The following is a 16254-nucleotide window of genomic DNA, read 5'->3' on the forward strand; positions in this document are numbered from 1 at the left end:
ATAAAAATATCCATAAATATAAATCTAAATAATCAGAGAAATAAAAATGAGAAATATAAGTGGGAAAATCCAAGAAATATAAATATAAAAATATCAATAAATATCAATATAAATATAAAAATCAGAAAATATATGAGAAATATAAATGGGAAAATCCGAGAAATATAAATACAAAAATATCCATAAATATAAATATAATTTGATAAAAATAGAAACTTATTTGATAAAAAAGTAAAATTATTTGATAAAAATACAGAATTGATAAAATAGAAAATTATTTGATAAAAATAGAAAATTATTTGATAAAATAAATAAAATTATTGGTTAAAAGTATAAAATTATCTGACAAAATATATAAAATTATTTGATAAAAATAGAAAATTATTTGATAAAAAATATAAAATTACCCGGTAAAAAATACAAAATCATCGGCTAAAACATGTAAAATAATTTTATAATTAAACCAGAACCTAAGACAGGAAATGATCTGATAAAAAGACGGAATTATTTGCTAAAAATGAGAATGATTTGCTATAAAAAAGAGAATTATTTGATTGACTCACGGCGAAGAGCGCGGGGCCCATGTAGGTCTCCATGTACTGGTAGTAGAGGGACATGATCTTCACCAGGTTCTGCAGCGCCGCCACGCGCACCTGGGCACCAAAAAATCCAATTTTACACCCAAAAATCCATTTATTTTTCATATTTCCAGCAGGCACGGGGAATATTCCCGATTTTCCCCGGGAGGAATTGGGAATTTATTCATCTGCCAGTAATTTTGCAGTGAAATTTCTTCATGGGGAAATTAAAAAATAAGGAAATATTTTAATTTTATAGATAAATATTTAATTTTTTGTATCAATATTTCTGTTTATTTATAATAAATAAATTTATTAATTTATTATTTTTCTTGATTTTTAAATGTTTTCAACCAGCAAATTCCCCAGGGAAGGAATTTTGAATTTCCTCACCCTCCCTTAATTTCGCCATGAAGTTTCTTCATTGAGAAAGGATTTCCAATAATAATATAAGAACAAAAAAATATTTATATTTATTTCTCTAAATAATTATTTATACGCTAATAAATATTTCTATTTATTCCAATGTAAAAATTTTTATATATCAAAAATATTTGTATTTATTTCTATGTAAAATTTTTTATATATAAAAATAAATATTTCTATTTATTTATAATAAATACATTTCTTCACTCACTCCATTCTTTATATTTCAATATTTTAATATTTAAATTGTTTTAGGAAGGAATTTGAAATTCACTCACCCTCGTGTCCGGGCACTGCGTGGCTTCACAGACTACTTGCATAATAAAGTGCCTTTCAGACTGAAAAAATGAGAAATCATTTTCTACCATTTTTCCTCAAAAATTGGAATATTTTCCCCCCAAAATAGGAAATTTTTTTTCCCCCCAAAACGGGAAAATGGTAAAAAAAGGGGAAAAGAGAGGGGGAAAAAAGGGGGGGAAAAGGAAAAAAAAGGGGGGGAAAATGGGGGGGGGAAGGGAAAAAAGGGGGAAAAAAGGAGGAAAAAAATTGGAAAAAAGGGAAAAAAGGGGAGATGAAAAAAAGGAACAAAAAGGGGGAAAAAAAGGAGGAAAAAAAGGAGGAAAAAAGGTGGAAAAAAGGAGGGAAAAAGGAAAAAAAAGGAGAAAAAAAAGGAGGAAAAAAGGAGAAAAAAGGGAGAAAAAAGGGAGAAAAAACGGAGAAAAAAGGAGGAAAAAGGAGGAAAAAAGGAGAAAAAAAGGAGAAAAAAAGGAGAAAAAAAGGAGAAAAAAGGAGAAAAAAAGGAGGAAAAAAGGCGGAAAAAAGGAGAAAAAAAGGAGAAAAAAAGGAGAAAAAAAGGAGAAAAAAAGGAGAATAAATGAAAAAAAAGGATAAAAAAAGGATAAAAAAAGGAGAATAAAAGGATAAAAAAAGGAGAAAAAAGGAGAAAAAAAGAGAAAAAAAAGAGAAAAAAAAGAGAAAAAAGGATAAAAAAGGATTAAAAAAGGAGAAAAAAAGGAGAAAAAAAGGATTAAAAAAAGATTTAAAAAAGGATTAAAAAAAAGATAAAAATTTTTTTAAAAAAGGATTAAAAAAAGGAGAAAAAATGGAAAAAAAAGGATAAAAAAAGTATAGAAAAAGGGTAAAAAAAGGATAAAAAAAGGATAAAAAAGGAGCCCTCCAGCAGTGCCAGTCCCAGTCTCAGTTTGCTCAGGATTTATCCATCAAAGCTCAGCGTGGTGCATGAATCCTCATCACTGACCAGGACCCTGCCATCCCAAATTTTGGGGAAATTTGGGTTTTTTTGGGATTTTTTTTTTGTTTTTTTTTCCCCTCACCTCTTTGTCAAAATTTGCTTTGGTGAATTCCAAAGAGTTCAGGAGTGCGTTGGTGGCTGCAAGCTTCACATTGTTGCTGGGCTCCTCCTTTCTCATTCCCTGGATTATGGCAGTCAGGATTTCATTGGATTTGTCCTGGAGCTGCTCTGGATCCTGAAAAAAAATATTTCAAAAATAAATTTATTTATGATGGCAATCGATTTTTTAAAAATTTAATTAGGATTTATATCATTTTTTTACATTTATTTATGATTTAAATCGATTTTCCGCACGTTTTCAAGCAGTAGGATCTAAATAAATGTTTGTTTTCTTCTGGTTTTTTTTTTTTTTTGGCCAGAATTTACAAATAAAATTTTTAGGATATATCAGGGAAGTTTTAGGATAAATCAGGAAATTATTGAAAATCCAAGGAGAAGCCTGAACTGAGCACAAATCCTCCAGAAATTCCAGTGGAAAATGCCAAATAAATCCCAGTGGATCAAACACGAACCAACAAATCCACGATTTGACTTTGTTCATTAAAAGATTTTTAAAAAATGTTGATTTCCAAATAATTTATGGATTGGGCAGACTCGGGAGTTGTAAATTTTTCCTTATTTTTTTTTTCAGGCACGGAACAAAAAAATTGCAGAGCCTGGAGTGCAGCAAGGTGAGGAAATGCTTTTAAATATAAATATTGAAATGAGAAAATTCAGCCAAAAAATCCACCAAAAAAAAAAATCTCCTGGAAATTGGGGAATTTTCTCCAGAGCCATAAAAATCTCTTGGAAATCTGGAATTCTTTAAGGTTGGGGAAACCCTCCAGGATCAAAAAACCCAACAAACTCCAACCCAAAAAACCCAACAAAACCAAAAAATCCACAACTTCAACCCAAAATGATGAACCCAAAGATTTCAACCCGAAGACCCAAAAAACTCCAATCCAAAATCCAAGCCAAAAAATCCAAAAAACTCCAACAAACCCAAACCTAAACCCAACCCAAAAATTCCAAAAAAATCCAACCCAAAGAATCCAAGCCAAGAAATCCAAAAAACTTCAACCCAAAAAATCCAAACCCAACCCAAAAAGTCCAAAAAACTCCAACCCAAACCATAGAACCCAATAAACCCAACCCAAAATCCAACCCAACAAACCCAAATAACCTCAAGCCAAGAACCAATCCAACCCAAAAAATCCAACCCAAAAAAACCCAAGCCAAGAACCAATCCAACCCAAAAACCCCAAACCTCAAGTCAAGAACCCATCCAACCCAACAAACCCAACCCTAAACCCAACCCAAAAAATCCAAAAAAGTCCAACCCAAGAACCAATCCAACCCAAAACCCAACTCAAAGAATGCACCAAACCCAACCCAAAACCCAACCCAAAGAACCCAACCAACCCAATCCAAAACCCAACCCAAAGAACCCAACAAACCCAATCCAAAACCCAACCCAAAGAACCCAACCAACCCAATCCAAAACCCAACCCAAAGAACCCAACAAACCCAACCCAAAGAACCCAACAAACCCAACTCCACCCAACCCAAAGAACCCAACCAACCCAACCCAAAACCCAACCCAAAGAACCCAACCAACCCAATCCAAAACCCAACCCAAAGAACCCAACAAACCCAACCCAAAACCCAACGAACCCAACCAACCCAACCCAAAACCCAACCCAAAGAACCCAACCAACCCAATCCAAAACCCAACCCAAAGAACCCAACAAACCCAACTCCACCCAACCCAAAGAACCCAACCAACCCAACCCAAAACCCAACCCAAAGAACCCAACCAACCCAACTCCACCCAACCCCGCTGCCGCCTCCGCCCCGCGCCGGCTGATCCGATCCCCGGGGAACCCTTCCCATCCCACACCCCGGGCACTCACAATGTCCTGGCAGATGTAACCAATGGCCTCGAGCGTGGACTCCTTCATGTGCTCGGTGCTGTGCTGGTTGGTGACGTTGGCCACCAGCTGCGGGATCAGCTCCGGCCACTGGTTCATGGGGATCTCGGCGCAGGCGATGCCGGCCACGCACTGCGACGCCGAGCTGGGCCGGTACGTCTCCGTGCCCAGCGTCTGCAGCACCTGGGCAGAGCAGGAGGAGCTGGAGGAGCCGGAGGAGGACGAGGAGCAGGAGGAGGAGGAGGAGGAAAAGGAGATGAAGGAGATGGAGAAGGAGGAGGAGGAACTGGAGGAGGAGAAGGAGATGGAGGAGCGGGAGGAGGAACTGGAGGAGAAGGAGGACCTTGAGGAGCTGGAGGAGGAGGAGCTGAAGCAGCTGAAAGAGGAGGAGGAAGAGGATAAGCTGAAGGAGAAGGAAAAGAAAAAGCTGGAGGAGAAGGAAGATGAGCTGGAGAAGCTGGAGGAGGAGGAGCTGGAGCAGCTGAAAGAGGAGGAGGAGCTGGAGGAGATGAAGGAGCTGGAGGAGGAGGAAGAGGAGGAGGAGATGAAGGAGCTTGAGGAGATGAAGGAGCTGGAGGAGGAGGAGGAGCTGGAGGAGCAGGAGGAGGAGTTGGAGGAGATTAAGGAGAAGAAGGAGCTGGAGGAGATGAAGGAGCTGGAGGAGGAGGAGGAGGAGTTGGAGGAGATTAAGGAGAAGGAGGAGCTGGAGGAGATGAAGGAGCTTGAGGAGGAGGAAGAGGAGGAGGAGATGAAGGAGCTTGAGGAGCTGGAGGAGATGAAGGAGTTGGAGAAGCTGGAGGAGCAGGAGCTGGAGGAGATGAAGGAGCTGGAGGAGGAGGAGGAGGAGTTGGAGGAGATGAAGGAGCTGGAGGAGGAGGAGGAGCTGGAGGAGCAGGAGGAGGAGTTGGAGGAAATTAAGGAGAAGAAGGAGCAGGAGGAGATGAAGGAGCTGGAGGAGATGAAGGAGCTGGAGGAGATGAAGGAGCTGGAGGAGATGAAGGAGCTGGAGGAGATGAAGGAGCTGGAGGAGGAGGAGGAGCTGGAGGAGCAGGAGGAGGAGTTGGAGGAGATTAAGGAGAAGGAGGAGCTGGAGGAGATGAAGGAGCAGAAGGAGATGAAGGAGGAGTTGGAGGAGATTAAGGAGAAGAAGGAGCTGGAGGAGCAGGAGGAGATGAAGGAGTTGGAGAAGCTGGAGGAGCAGGAGCTGGAGATGAAGGAGCTGGAGATGAAGGAGCTGGAGGAGGAGGAGCAGCTGGAGGAGCAGGAGGAGGAGCTGGAGGAGATTAAGGAGAAGAAGGAGCTGGAGGAGATGAAGGAGCAGGAGGAGATGAAGGAGCTGGAGGAGCAGGAGGAGGAGTTGGAGGAGATTAAGGAGAAGGAGGAGCTGGAGGAGATGAAGGAGCTGGAGGAGATGAAGGAGCTGGAGGAGGAGGAGGAGCTGGAGGAGATGAAGGAGCTGGAGGAGATGAAGGAGCTGGAGGAGATGAAGGAGCTGGAGGAGATGAAGGAGTTGGAGAAGCTGGAGGAGATGAAGGAGCTGGAGGAGATGAAGGAGCTGGAGGAGATGAAGGAGCTGGAGGAGATGAAGGATCTGAAGGATCTGGAGGAGCAGCCCCCAGGGAGGACCAGGCTGGGAAAACGCCCCCGGAGAGACCCAAACCCTTCGGCTTTGGCCGGAATTCGCTCGGCTTCTCCTGGAGAAACGCTGCTGGGAGCCAGAGCCCGCCGGCATTCCCGGGAATTCTCCCTTCCCGTGGTGCAGGGAAAGGTCAAAGTTGGACAAATAACAGTTGAGCTCACCCCAAAAAGGAATTTTTTTTTTTTAATGCCAAAAAAATTCCGGCATAAAAATTTTGTCGGGCACTGGGATCCATCAGGATTTTTGCTGGTGGGGTTTGGGAATTTTTCCGTTAAAAAAACAGAGATGGGGATGGATTTTTCCAGCTTTTCCTGTTACACAATAATAACATTTTCTTTAAAAAACAGAGGGAAGCATTTGCACTTTTCCATCATTTTTACTTATACACGAAGAATATTTTATTTTAAAAATTACAGGGATTTTTTTCAGCATTTCCCAGTCATACACCAATAATTTATTTTTTTAACAGAGGGAAAGATTTGCATTTTTCCATCATTTTTAGTTATACACCAGTAACTTCCTCTGAAAAATGGAGGGACAGGGGATGAATTCTTTTTAGCATTCCCAGTTATACACCAATTACTTTTTTATAAAAAAATAGATTGAAATGCTTTTTTTTGATAACCAATAATATTTTCTATAAAAAACAAAGGAAGGAATTAGCATGTTCCCGGTATTTTCAGTTATATACCAAAAAAACTTTCTTTAAAAAACAAAAAAATGAGGATTCATTTTATCATTCCAGTTCCACTCTTTCATATTCCAAGTTTCCACCTAAATTTTGTATTTTGGATGTTGAAAACAGCAACAAATTTGTTTGATTTCAGTGCCCAAGGACAGCTCCGGACCCAATAAAATTCCAGGGAAATAAAGGATCAAAGGTGCTCCATCATCTCTCACCCAAATTTATCCCTCTGATCCCTGGAATCCCTGGAATATCCAAGGCCAGGCTGGGTTGGGTTTGGAGCACCCCGAGAGAAGGAAAATTGAGGATGGATGGAAATTAAATTAATTATTAATCCCAAATAATTCTGGGATTATTGAGATTCTATCACCACACGAAAAAAAAATAATTACAAAGCTGAATCAGCCGCGGGGCACTGCACAAATCCCAGCAGCACTTTTTGCTCCCATCAGCCAAAAAATAAAAATAAAAAACCAAAAACAACAAACCACTGAGCCACCACTTCTAGCCCTGCAGGCTCTGAACTCCAACAGGGCAAAAAGCATCCTTGGGGAAAAAAAAACCACATATTTTTATTCATTTTCTATCTGGAACCTGCAATTTTTCTTCATTTTCCACTTTTAAACCTTCCTTGCGTGAGGATTGTTCAGATTCAAAGTGTTTCAAAAATGTTGGTGGGGATTGGAGAGAACTTGGGGAAGTTCTTCTTCGAAAAGGGAAGAAAAATCTTCCTTAAAAAAAGAATTTCCTGCAGAAAAATCAACGCCCAGCGCAGCTGCAGGGGAGGTCCCGGAATCCTGGAGAGGTTTGGGTGGGAAGGGACCTCAGATCCCACCCGGGGACACTTCCAGGGCTCCTGCTCTGGGAAATCCCCGCCGCCTTTCCGGAGCTTCCCTGCAAAAACTTCTTCCTCGGAGCCCATCCCGAGCAATCCTCTCCCACCTCCAAAGCGCCTCCCGGGAACCCCAAACCTCCGGAGCTGGAAGGGACCCCCAGGGATCATCCGGCCCAGCTGCCATCCCTGCAGGACACCCCAAAATCCGCCCTCGGCAGCCCCGGCAGCGCCGGCCAACGTTCCCGGAGCCCCGAGAGCTTTGGGAGCATGAACATTCCATGGGGAGATGTTCCAGTGCCAAAATCCCTCTGGAATAAACCTCCAAATCCATCCCAAAACTCCTGGAGCTCTGAGAGATTTGGGATCACCATCATTCCATGGGGAGCTGGCCCTGTGCCTGATCCCCCTGAGCTGGAAACCCCAAAATCCATCCCAAAAATCCCAGAGCTCTGAGAGCTTTGGGATCACCATCATTCCATGGGGAGCGGGCCCTGTGCTCAAACCCCAAAATCCATCCCAAAAATCCTGGAGCCCTGAGAGCTTTGGGATCACCATCATTCCATGGGGAGATGTTCCAGTGCCAAAATCCCTCTGGAATAAACCCCCAAATCCATCCCAAAAATCCCGGAGCTCTGAGAGCTTTGGGATCACCATCATTCCATGGGGAAATGTTCCAGTGCCAAAATCCCTCTGGAATAAACCCCCAAATCCATCCCAAAAATCCCGGAGCCCTGAGAGCTTTGGGATCACCATCATTCCATGGGGAGATGTTCCAGTGCCAAAATCCCTCTGGAATAAACCCCCAAATCCATCCCAAAAATCCCGGAGCTCTGAGAGCTTTGGGATCACCATCATTCCATGGGGAAATGTTCCAGTGCCAAAATCCCTCTGGAATAAACCCCCAAATCCATCCCAAAACTCCTGGAGCTCTGAGAGATTTGGGAGCACCATCATTCCATGGGGAGATGTTCCAGTGCCAAAATCCCTCTGGAATAAACCCCCAAATCCATCCCAAAACTCCTGGAGCTCTGAGAGATTTGGGATCACCATCATTCCATGGGGAGCTGGCCCTGTGCCTGATCCCCCTGAGCTGGAAACCCCAAAATCCATCCCAAAAATCCCGGAGCCCTGAGAGCTTTGGGATCACAACCATTCCATGGGGAGCTGGCCCTGTGCTCAAACCCCCAAATCCATCCCAAAAATCCCACAGCTCTGAGAGCTTTGGGATCACCATCATTCCATGGGGAAATGTTCCAGTGCCCCAAAATCCCTCTGGGGAAAACCCCCAAATCCATCCCAAAACTCCTGAAGTTCTGAGAGATTTGGGAGCACCATCATTCCATGGGGAGCTGTTCCAGCACCCAAAATCCATCCCAAGAAATCCATCCCAAAATTCCCAGAGCTCTGAGAGCTTTGGCATCACCATCATTCCATGGGGAGATGTTCCAGTGCTCAAACACCCAGTGGGGGAAACCCCAAAATCCAACTCAAAATCCATCCCAAAAATCCCGGAGCTCTGAGAGTTTTGGGATCACAACCATTCCACGGGCAGCTGTTCCAGTGCCCAAAATCCCTCTGGAATAAACCCAAAATCCAACCCAAAATCCAACCCAAACATTCCTGGAGTTCTGAGAGCTTTGGAATCACACCCATTCCATGGGGAGCTGTCCCAGCACTCAACCAACCTTTGGATGAAGATCTTTGCCCAAAATCCAACCCAACAAATCCATCCCAAAACTCCTGGAGCTCTGAGAGTTTTGGGATCACACCCATTCCAGTTCCAGCAGTCAAACAACTTTTGGAGGAAGATCTTTGCCGAAAATCCAACCCAACAAATCCATCCCAAAACTCTCAGAGCTCTGGCAACTTTGGGATCTCCATCATTCCATGGGGAAGTGTTCTAGGACTCAACCAACTTTTGGAGGAAGATCTTTGCCCAAAATCCAACCCAACAAATCCATCCCAAAACTCTCAGAGCTCTGACAACTTTGGGATCTCCATCATTCCATGGGGAAGTGTTCTAGGACTCAACCAACTTTTGGAGGAAGATCTTTGCCCAAAATCCAACCCAACAAATCCATCCCAAAACTCTCAGAGCTCTGGCAACTTTGGGATCTCCATCATTCCATGGGGAAGTGTTCTAGGACTCAACCAACTTTTGGAGGAAGATCTTTGCCCAGAACTGAGAATCTCCTGCTGCTCCAGAGACGGGCAACTTTGGGACCACCACCATTCCATGGGGAGCTGCTCCAACACTCAACCAACCTTTGGATGAAGCTCTTTGCCCAAATCCCACCCTAAAACGAAACCAAATCCCAGAACCGAGCACCTCCAGCTGCTCCATCGACCAGGAGAAGACCTTTTAGGTGGCAAACCAGGGCTGACCTTCCTCCCGAGGTAGAAAGAGGGGGAGAAAAGGAGGAAGAACCGCGGGACTTACGAAGTTCTTGACCTCCCTGCGCGCGTTGGCGTCGATGGCGAGCCATCTCTGCTGGTACTGGGCCTTGATGTCGGGATCCTTGGAGGTCAGCGAGTTCTTGATCTGCAGCCCGGCGGCCACGCGCGCGACCTGGCTGTTCCCGGGGTTGGCCAGAACTTTGGAGAGTTCCACCAGGAAGGTCGGCTGGGGAGACAGCGACTTCAGCGCCCCGGCACCCCAAAAACCTCCCCGGCCCCCCCAGACCACAGTGAGGATGAGGTTCAGGGTTAAGATCTGCCGGGATTTTTTTCCGAGCGCGTGGTCGCCTTCCTCGCTCCTGCCTGGCTTGAAAAGTTCCTTGGGTGAAATGGGTTTATGGGAAGGTGGGGGGGGGAAACAAAAAATAAAATGGATTTTTTAGGTGGGGATTAAAAAAAAAAAAAAAATCGAGTTTTTAGGTGGGAATTTAAAAAAAAAATAAATAAAATGGATTTTTTAGGTGGGGATTAAAAAAAAAAAAAAATCGAGTTTTTAGGTGGGAATTTAAAAAAAAAATAAATAAAATGGATTTTTTAGGTGGGAATTAAAAAAAAAAATAAAATGGATTTTTTAGGTGGGAATTTAAAAAAAAAAATAAAATGGATTTTTTAGGTGGGAATTAAAAAAAAAATAAAATGGATTTTTTAGGTGGGAATTAAAAAAAAAAAAATAAAATGGATTTTTTAGGTGGGAATTAAAAAAAAAATAAAATCGACTTTTTAGGTGGGAATTTAAAAAAAAAAAAAATAAAATGGATTTTTTAGGTGGGAATTAAAGGAGGAATTGACCGCTCAGTGTTTTCGGTGATTCCACACCCTGAATCGGGATTGGTAAAATGGGGAAATTCTGAGTTGTGATGTTGCAGATGCTCTGCTGAGCACGATGAGGATTTATTTACCACTCAAAATGAGGGTTAATCCCACCAAAATTAGGATTAATCCCCCCCAAAATGAGGATTAATCCCCCCGAAAATTAAGAATAACCCACTCCAAATGATGATTTGCATTTCAAAATGAGGGTTAATCCCCCCAAAATGAGGATCAACCCCCGAAATTAAGAATAACCCACTCAAAATGATGATTTACCCCTCAAAATGAGAGTTAATCCCCCCAAAATTATAATTAACCCCCAAAATTATCAACCTCCCAAAAATGAAGATTAACACGTTCAAAATGAAGATTAACCCCCCTCAAAATTATGATTAACCCCTCAAAATGAGGATTAACCTCCCCAAAATGAGGATTAATCTCCCTCAAAATGATGATTAACCCCCCAAAATGAGGATTAACCCCTCAAAATTAAGATTAACCTCCTCAATATGAGGATCTACTCCTCAAAATGAGGATTAACCCCCCAAAATTATAATTAACCCCCCCAAAAAAACACCTGAGTGCACACAAAAGCCCTGGCATTGCTGCCACTTCCTTTGTTAAAACCTTAAATTTTTAAACCTTTTCCTCTTCCAAACTTTTTTAAAATTCCTGCACATTTCAGAGGCTTCCCTGAAGTTTTATTGTTTTCCTGAATGTTCTTCCTCAGAAGTTTCTTGCCTGCTCAGAAAAGCCTTCCTAGAAAATATTTGGATATTTTACACCAACTAAAAATGTGATTTCCTAAAAATCTTCCACTTTTCTACAATAAAGCCAATTGTAAAATCTCTTAAAAAATATTAAAATACGTATTTAAAAAAAAAAACAACTTCAATAATCCTAAATTACAAAGATTTTGGGGCACCAAAATCCCATTTTTAAAACTAACCCAACATTTAAAAGTTGAACAACTCCAGTGCTTTGAACTCCAGGTTTTCAACACCCAAACCCAGCTCTTGAGACAAAATTGATTTTAGTTGTTTCATCCCAAACTTTTCCAAGATCAAACTGCAGAATTTGAGGTCAAAAAATGTGAGAAATTGTAAAGGGATGGGCGAAATTAATTTTAAATTTAATGTGATAGGATAAAATCTACAAACAAACCCCACTAAACCATTTCAAACCCAAATTTTAAATTCTGATTTTTCTGAATTACAGGACAGCCCAAAAGTGTTGCTGCCACCCCAGACAAGGAAATTCCTGAAATTCCCAGGTGGAGAAGCAGCTTTGGGTTTTTCAGCCATAAATTAGCAGGGAAATTTCTCTTTTCATGGAAGTTTTTTGGGGTAAATTCAGTAAAAATAAAAAGCAGCGTCCCAGGAAATCTCCTGGGTTTGAGGACGAAGGGAAGGCAGACGTGCCCGAGCTGGCTCCCACCTGCACAGCTCAGGAAAAAAGGAGAAATTGGGTAAATTGGGATGAATTTGCTAAAAAGGGCTGGATTAGGGGCTGAGGAGGAGGAGGGGGAGGAGGAAGGGCAGGAGGCTCCAGCCCGGAACTGGGAGAGGCTCGCAGAGCTGCTGGGAAAGCACAGGGGATGGGCCTGAGTGACACATCTTCATCCTCACCCTCATCATCATCACCCTGCTTCATCCTCATCCTCCTGCTTCATCCTCACCATCATCATCATCACCCTGCTTCATCCTCATCCTCCTGCTTCATCCTCATCATCCTCATCCTCCTGCTTCATCCTCATCCTCCTGCTTCATCCTCATCATCATCATCATCATCCTGCTTCATCCTCATCCTCATCCTCCTGCTTCATCCTCATCCTCCTGCTTCATCCCCATCCTCATCCTCCTGCTTCATCCCCATCCTCATCCTCCTGCTTCATCCTCATCCTCATCATCATCCTGCTTCATCCTCATCCTCCTGCTTCATCCTCATCCTCATCCTCCTGCTTCATCCTCATCATCATCATCATCCTGCTTCATCCTCATCCTCCTGCTTCATCCCCATCCTTGTGCTTCATCCTCATGTCTCATCCTTCTTCATCCTCATCCTCGTGCTTCATCCTTATTCCCCTGCTTCATCCCCATCCTTCTGCTTCATCCTCATCCTCGTGCTTCATCCCACATTCTCATCCTCCATCTTCATCCTCCTGCTTCATTTCCATCCTTGTGCTTCATCCTCATCCTCATTCTCATCCTCATCCCCCTGCTTCAGCTCCATTCCCATTCTCCTGCTTCATCCTCATCCTCCTGCTTCATCCCCATCCTCATCCTCCTACTTCAGCCCAATCCTCCTGCTCATCCTCCTGCTTCATCCCCAACCTTGTGCTTCATCCTCATCTGCCTGCTTCAGCTCCATCCTCATCCTCCTGCTTCATCCTCATCTGCCTGCTTCAGCTCCATCCTCATCCTCATGCTTAATTTCCACCTTCATCCTCACCCTTCTTCTTCATCCTCATCCTCGTGCTTCATCCCCACCCTCCCGCTTCATCCTCATCTTCATCTGCCTGCTTCAGCTCCATCCTCATCCTCCTGCTTCATCCCCATCCCCCCGGCCCATTCCACCTCCTCACCCCACACAAATCCCCGGGGCCAGCCCAAGCTCTGCCTCTCACGGAGCAAAGTAAAAATGAAAGCTTGGAGTAATCCCACAAGTCTGAGAGAAATGAAACCTTGGAAAATCCACACTTCCTCTTCCACAGGAGAAATGAAACCCTGCAAAATCCACACTTCCTCTCCCACAGGAGAAATGAAACCCTGCAAAATCCACACTTCCTCTCCCACAGGAGAAATGAAACCCTGGAAAATCCACATTTCCTTTTCCACAGGAGAGGAGAAATGAAACCTTGGAAAATCCACATTTCCTCTTCCACAAGAGAGGAGAAACTTTGGAAAATCCAGGTTTCTTCTCCCACAAGAGAAATGAAACCTTGGAAAATCCACATTTCCTCTTCCACAGGAAAGGAGAAATGAAACCTTGGAAAATCCACATTTCCTCTTCCACAAGAGAGGAGAAACTTTGGAAAATCCAGATTTCTTCTCCCACAAGAGAAATGAAACCTTGGAAAATCCACATTTCCCCAGCTCTTCCCAACACCAGCAGATCAGGACCACGAGCAGCTCCTGCTCATCACCCCAAAATCCCTCAGAGCTCAGCCCTGCAGCTCCAGGCACAGCTTGGGGTGGTACTGAGCCCCCCAAAAACACCAACCCAGAGGATTCTCCCCTCCAAACGGAGAGGTCCAGCATCAACCCCGAGGGATCCTCACCCTCCTTCCACCAGCACCACAAACACAGAACCTCCGTGGCTTCTTCCCCAGCAGGCCCGGGGAGCAGAGGAGGAGCTGGGGGGTGACCGGTGCCGGTTTTTGGGGTGCCAACGGGGCTGTGACAAGGACAGCACCGGGACACCGGGACTCGGCACCCCCCAGTGCTCCCCATCCCTGCGGGGAGCAGCCAGAGCTGCAGCCCCAGAGCTTGACTAAGCAAAATCCCTTCTGAAGCAGCAGCAGCCCCAAGCCCCCGCTCCGGCCCCGCCATCGCACCCGGGGATTTTGGGGCTTTTTGTTCCCCCTTCCGTTGCTTTTTTCTGACTTCTTTTCCTGCTCGGGTTTAAGGTCAGCGCGGGTACAACTCCCCCTGCCCAGCCGAGCCTCCCTCCCCCACCACACATCCCTGAGCCCCTCCCCGGCTCCCGGAGCTGCGATCCCGCCCGGGCCCGGCTCTCCGGGGGATGCGGGGCTCCCGGTGCACCGGGCAGCAGGACCGCACAGGGCTCCCGAGGACACCGAGACTGGGCAGCAGGGCTGGGCGGGGGTCCCACAGGCAGCAGCACCGGCCAGCAGCACCGGCCAGCGGGGCTGGGCAGGGATCCCGCGGACAGCACAGCGGGGAGAGCGCCCCGGAGGAGCGGGCGCTACAACCGGCCGGGCGTCCCGCGGACGCCGGCACCGGGAGGTCGGGCTGGGCGGGGGTGCGGCGGGCACCAGGACGGTCCGGGGGTGCCGCGGGTGCTGGAGGCGGCCGCTGGGGCCGTCCGGGGGTCCCTGCGGGCGGCCGGGCTTTAGGACCGGGCGGCGCCCGGGGCCGCGATGGCCGCGGCGGCCGCACATGGCCCGCGGCCGCTCCCGCACCGGCCCCGCCCCCCGGCCCGGCGCCGCGCGCTGATTGGCCGCCGGGCCCGCAAGCCGCGCCGTGATTGGCCCGCGCGGCCGCCGGGCGCGGGCAGGGGCGGCAGCGGCCATGGCGGCCGGGCCGGGCCGGGCCGAGCCGGGCGGGGCCGCGGAGCGCTCGGGGCAGCGCCGGCCCCGCCGCCGCCGCCGGCTCCGCCGCCGCCGGGACCGCCCCGAGCGCTCACCAGGTTCTCGATGGCCGCCTGCTCCAGGAACTTCTGCGCCGCCTCGAGCTCCGAGCAGTCTGCGGAGGGGGGAAACCGGCGTCACCCGCGGCCCAACCGCCCGCGCCCTCAGGGCTCCCGGCGCGCTCCTCACCGTGCCCGGGAGCCTCCCCGCCGCTCCGGTTCCCGCCCGCCTCACGGCTTCCCCCGCCGCCCACGCCCTCCCCGCGGCTGCGGGCGCCGCCTCGGCCGCCCCGCGGCTTGCGCGGCCCCCGCCCCGCCCGGCCCCGCCGCCCTCAGCGCTCAGCCCGCGCCTCACCCGGCGAGACCGTCTTCTCCAGGATGGTGATGAGCTCCATGGCGGCGGCGTGGCGGCTCCGGCGCCGGCGGGAGGAGGAGGAGGAGGAGGAGGAGGAGGAGGGGAAGGGGGGGGGGGAAGCGGGGCGGGCCGGAGGAGGGGAGGGAGGGAGGGAGGGAGGGGAAGGGCGGAAAGCCGGGGCCTGCCCCGCGGAGGCCGGAGCGGGGCAGCAGCAGCAGCGGTTCCCGGTGCGGCTGCGGGGCGTTTGGACGGGAGAGATTCTTTTCGATTTAAACAAAAAAAAAAAAAAAATTAAAAGAGGGTGGAGAAGAAGGAAGGAAAAAAAAAAAAAGAAAAAAAAGGGAAAAAGAAAAAAAAAAAAAAAAGAAGGGGCCGCGCGCGAGCGGGGAGGCGGCGGCGCGCGCGCGCACCGGGCGGCGGAGGGATACGCCGGGAGGGGCCCCGCGCGCGCGCGCGCCCGCCCCGCGCCCGCCGCGCTGATTGGCCGGCGGGGCCCCCCCGGCCCGGCGCGCGCGCTTTCCTATTGGCCGGGCCGGCGGCGCGAGGCCATTGGAGGGGGGGGGGGGGGTGAGCGGGAGGGGGGGCGGCAAAAGGGAGGGAGCGGGGGAGGAAAGAAGGGGCGGGGCTTCCGGCGGCGCGCGCGGGGATTGGGCGGGGCCCGGACGGGACCATTGCCGCGGGGTGGGGGGGGCGGGGGGGCGCGACCACGTTGGGCCGCGCGTGGGGGGCGGCACCGGGAGCACCGGGAGCACCGGGACGGGGAGCGGGGTCACCGGCACTGCCGCCGGTTCCCGGCAATGCCCGGGGCAGGGCGGCAGCGGCACCGGAACCGGCTGGGGAGGAGCCACGTGCTCGGCGCGCGGCGGGAAGCGGAACCGGCGCCGGTTTCCCGGGACCGGGGGTGTGACCCGGTGTGTCCCGGTGTGTGCAGTC

The 16254-nt window shown here is 47.9% G+C and overlaps 1 protein-coding gene across 2 annotated transcripts in view; it reads right to left on the minus strand.

Annotated features, from left to right (window-relative positions):
* KPNB1 (karyopherin subunit beta 1) overlaps nucleotides 1-15616 on the minus strand; it is a 37782-nt gene extending 22166 nt beyond the window's left edge. Inside the window, exons 1-7 of one of the 2 annotated variants that reach the window (XM_077788346.1) lie at nucleotides 15322-15451; nucleotides 15024-15082; nucleotides 9829-10011; nucleotides 4212-4412; nucleotides 2339-2491; nucleotides 1283-1342; nucleotides 564-653 (exon numbers count right to left, since the gene is read on the minus strand). In XM_077788346.1, coding sequence (XP_077644472.1) covers nucleotides 564-653; nucleotides 1283-1342; nucleotides 2339-2491; nucleotides 4212-4412; nucleotides 9829-10011; nucleotides 15024-15082; nucleotides 15322-15361 — 786 coding nt within the window. In that variant the 5' untranslated portion in view covers nucleotides 15362-15451. Of the gene's footprint in view, nucleotides 1-563; nucleotides 654-1282; nucleotides 1343-2338; nucleotides 2492-4211; nucleotides 4413-9828; nucleotides 10012-15023; nucleotides 15083-15321 lie in introns of both variants that reach the window. The other variant, XM_077788345.1, reaches the window with a different exon arrangement.
* Between the last annotated feature and the right edge of the window lie 638 nt (nucleotides 15617-16254).

The sequence above is a fragment of the Lonchura striata genome, chromosome 25 (assembly GCF_046129695.1).
Source record: "Lonchura striata isolate bLonStr1 chromosome 25, bLonStr1.mat, whole genome shotgun sequence".
Classification (NCBI taxonomy): domain Eukaryota; kingdom Metazoa; phylum Chordata; class Aves; order Passeriformes; family Estrildidae; genus Lonchura; species Lonchura striata.